Raw genomic sequence first — 4,152 nt, forward strand, 5'->3', positions numbered from 1 at the left:
CTAATTTTCTGTTTTTTTTTCTTTCTCTATCAATTGTAATAAATTTTCTATTCTTTTAAAAGCGTTCAGTTTTTCTTCGTGCTGTTTTGTACGAGTTTCTCTGCGTTTAGTACGATCTTCTTTACTAAATATTATATAATCATTTATTTGTTTATTCGTCTTCGTCCTTGTAATGGCTGAAATTACAAATATATATAAAATATATATTTACACAGAAAAATACAATTATTTTACGTGTACCAAAAGACATATGTTATTTACCTTTATGTGCAAATTCTTCTTCAAAATTGAATATATTTTCTTTCTCATGCGATCCTGCTACAGCCAAAGGCTGCACCCAGAGTTTATCCCCAAATAGTTCTTGCATTATCTGTATACGATGTAAATGTCAAAATATGTTACTTACATTAAAAACATATTATTCTATTAAGCACAGATATATATAACTTAGAACAAATAACTTTTAATATTATCACCTGTAAATATTCCCAGTCTCTCCTATTATTGCCACTTTTCTTGTTATGATCTGTAATACATTTGTATGTACGTTTCAAAGATTGAAACTTTGTTGAACATTTATAACCGTTTATATTATGTCCTTTTTCTTGCATAAATTTTGCAATATTATTCCAATTTTTTTTTATTGAACCTTTTCCACTAACAAATTTTTTATGGTGTTCACGATACAATTGTAACAATAATAACGTTTCTTGTTTTGTCCAAGCATGTGTACTTGTAATATAATGAAATAAGAATTAAACAGGAGTAAACAGATAATTCTTTGATTAATATGAGTTGTTAGCGCAAACATATGTCTGTTTTGAGTCAATATCATTTTTTGTTTCATAAACCTTCTAATTATCTGAGAATATTGAAGTATGGACATCTTAATATTAAAACAAATGTAGATTAAAACTTCGTAAAGCTAAAAATGATATTATGTTAAGTTACGTTAGGACTATGAATGGACATATTTGTGCATTAAGCCATTGATATGTATTTAATGATTATGTAAATTTCTAAGTCAGTATATTACCTTCTGCACATTCAAAACTTATGGCAGCTTCTTGTTCTTCAAAACTTATGGCTTCTTCTTGACTGCTACCTAATTCTTCTAGATTGCTACTAGTATTGCTATCTGTTTCTTGTACATTGCTACTAGTACTAGTACCTGTTACAATTAATAACACACACATTTAAACGGATATTAATAAACATTATATGAAACTTGTCTCAAGTTAGATATTCAGACTTGAATTTAGAATCTAATGTGAGTTTCTTAATTAAATTATGTGATTAAAAATATATTATATATATATTATACAATTTTATTATACAATTGAAATAAAAAACTTAAATCTAGTGATACAAGACTTTAAGTAAAGATACAAGGCGTTTTAAGTAAAGACTATTAATAATGCCCCAAGTTATTTGAAATTTAATACTGCTTCTCTATTGATATATAATCTATATATTTATAACACAATTAAAATTGTTCATACCTTGTGACGAAGTATAACCTATTTGGGTCGAAAGTTTCGCATGCTGCAATAACTGCGTAGCATATTTTAAATCTAAAATACGAGTTTTTTTAACATTTCCAATAAGAGAAAATATATATATTATATTCGAAAAAATTTGATATCTAGTCGATTTTACTTATTGATTATACAAAAAACTAACAATTTTTTATTATTTGATTCTTTGTCGGACGTCTTTATATTTTCAATTTCGCATTATAATATTATATATTTATAAAAATATTGTTTATTTTCTTACCAGTTCGCGCTCTGTTTGCATCCCTGCTGTTTACTATTATTTTAAATTCTTCGTTAGTTTCTGCGTCTATTAGACCATATTTCATGAATGTTTTCCACGGGCGCCGCCATCTTTCTATTGCGAATGCCTTACCTCGCCACCCGCAGTAACGAAAGCAGGAAGTGACGACAAATTCTATGACGTCACATGCTCTTACAAGCTCGTCGAAAGTTTACTGCAGAGCATTTTGGAACGGCACTTCAGCACTTCAAGTACTGAAAGTTAATATCGGAATGCACCCTAAGCGTGAGTGGCGCCCTGTTGGGGACGCGGCTTTGAAGGTGCGGGTTGGAGAGCCTTTTTTCCCCCTCCGCCCCTTTCCCCTTCCTCCTCCCCACCACTCGGGCCCATGTATCGGTCCCGGGGCAGGGGGAAGTGGGGAATTGGGGCCCCCCACGGACCGCGCATTCGCAGTCCGGTCCTGGGGGAGGGGCCCGCCTCTCCCGCAAGTGCAGCAGTGGGCGGCCGGCCTCACAAACGGTTGCCGGCCGCCCTCACCATCCGTCCTCTTCCCTTTCCCCTCCTTCCTCTTCCCCGGCCTCAAAGAAGCGGGAGTCACGGAAGGAGAGGTAGAGGCAGTAGCTGAGGGGCTGAGAGCGCCTGATGTCCCCCATCCCTCGCCCCGCCCCCACCACTATCCTTTTGAGGGGCTCTTTGGGGCCCGGCGGACCGCCCACCGGATATTCCGGGAAAGGCGGCCTCCAGGGCATCCAGCAGGCGGGCGAATAGGGCCGTTATTAGGGCCTCTAGGTCCCCGCCGTTCCATATCGCTCCCCCGGAGGCCGCATTTCTGGTTAAGGGGGGCCCCTGCCCCCCACCGCGACCTCCGGAGGCCGTCCGCCTTCAGACAGGCTCGCCGGCGCGGGTATTCCCACGCCGGTCGATGTTGGTGTCTTTTTCTTTTTTTTATTCTTCCTTGGGGACCGGCCAGCACCCTCAGCGGCGCTGTTACGCGCCCGAAGAGGGGGGGGGCCTCCCCCGAGGGCAGTGTTCCGGCCGCCAAATCTCTGGCCACCTCTTCCCGACATTGCTTCCCGATCTTAATCTTTTCGGGAGGAGGGTCAAGGCCGATCCGGCGGCCGGGTCCCTCCATGGTCACCTCCTCCTCACTGGAGGTAGATGGGAGACGCCTGGTTATTCTTTTCTTATTAACGGGCTGGGAGAGGGGCGGGGATTCCCCCGCCACACAGTCCGCTCTCTTCCTTTTGCGGTCCGCAGAGGAGTCCTGGTTAGTGGGATCCCCCCGCGGAGCCGTCTCGGGGCCCGACAAGTCGGCCCCGTCAACCTCCATGTGGTGCTGGTTGGAGGAGCCAGGGGCTGGAGGAGGTGGCCGGACCCTCCCCAATTCCTCCTTTAGTCGGTCGAACTCGAGCCGAAGTAGAGCGCCCTCGACTTGTAGGCGCTCCACTTCAGCCGAGGCCGCCGCCCGCTTCCTCTTAGCAGCCTCACCCAGCTCAGAGTCATTAGCTGCAGTGACCCTATTTGCCAGGGTAAGGCTGCACGCGGCTATCCTCGCCGCGGCATCCCAGAGGGCTCCCTTATAGGAGTCCTTAAGGCTCCGCGACTTTTTTTACTTCGTCGAGCTTCTAGGGCCATCGACGAGATTTCCTCGGTCTGTTTGAACCGCAGGCTGCGGAGGATCTCGCTTTCCTCTTCCTGTGTTCGGAGAGCCCTCCGGGACTGCGGGCGAACGGAAAAGTCCCTCACCTCATCCGCGCCCGACAGTGCGTCGCTCTCCTCCTTCTCTCGCTTTCTATAAGCAATGGAAGCCGCCGTGTGGTCTTCCGGGCGGGAGTACCGGCGGGCCGCCTACCCTTTTTTACAGACCTCCCCTGCGCGGGGGAGACCGACCGCGAACTGATGTCGCCGTCGCTGCTTCCCACGCCGAGGTCGCTCTCCCTGTCGCTGTCGGGGCACGCCGAGGCCGATGATGTCTCCGCGCGGTTCCCCGTGCTCTCGTTGGGGCGATCACTCGTCCCAACCTCTCCAGTGAGGCCACTGCCGGTCTCACACTTCCCGGCCGAGCTGGTGGTCGGCTCAGCTATGGGCGAATTACGCCCACTTGATATGGAGGCGTACGCCTCCACCTCCTCTTCCTCTCCTCCTGCGATGTCTTTAAAATTTAAATTTGATATTATCATTCTTGGGTTGCCCGCCCCTTATCACCCGGAGGCTTACAGGGCGGGCCACAAAAATCGGAGGAACTAGATACCCCCCACGCGGAGCCCCACTCCTGGGTTCTGGCTATATACACCCGGGGTGCGCCAGGACTCCTCGCGACCGGCTAACCCGCCGGTCATTCATCCCATCGCCACGGCTTCCAAGCTTATGTTT

The 4,152-nt window shown here is 46.0% G+C and overlaps 1 protein-coding gene across 1 annotated transcript; it reads right to left on the reverse strand.

Annotated features, from left to right (window-relative positions):
* On the reverse strand, positions 1-1,864 carry LOC116847547. The gene is made up of 7 exons (XM_032822643.1): positions 1,780-1,864; positions 1,503-1,574; positions 1,037-1,171; positions 952-958; positions 477-732; positions 262-370; positions 1-176 (listed from the first exon to the last, which is right to left on the reverse strand). Exons 1-7 carry the CDS (start codon positions 1,862-1,864, stop codon positions 1-3), a joined length of 840 nt encoding a protein of 279 aa, XP_032678534.1.
* Between the last annotated feature and the right edge of the window lie 2,288 nt (positions 1,865-4,152).

The sequence above is a fragment of the Odontomachus brunneus genome, unplaced genomic scaffold (assembly GCF_010583005.1).
Source record: "Odontomachus brunneus isolate Ranch 3 - 2012 unplaced genomic scaffold, Obru_v1 Obru_scaffold_079, whole genome shotgun sequence".
Classification (NCBI taxonomy): domain Eukaryota; kingdom Metazoa; phylum Arthropoda; class Insecta; order Hymenoptera; family Formicidae; genus Odontomachus; species Odontomachus brunneus.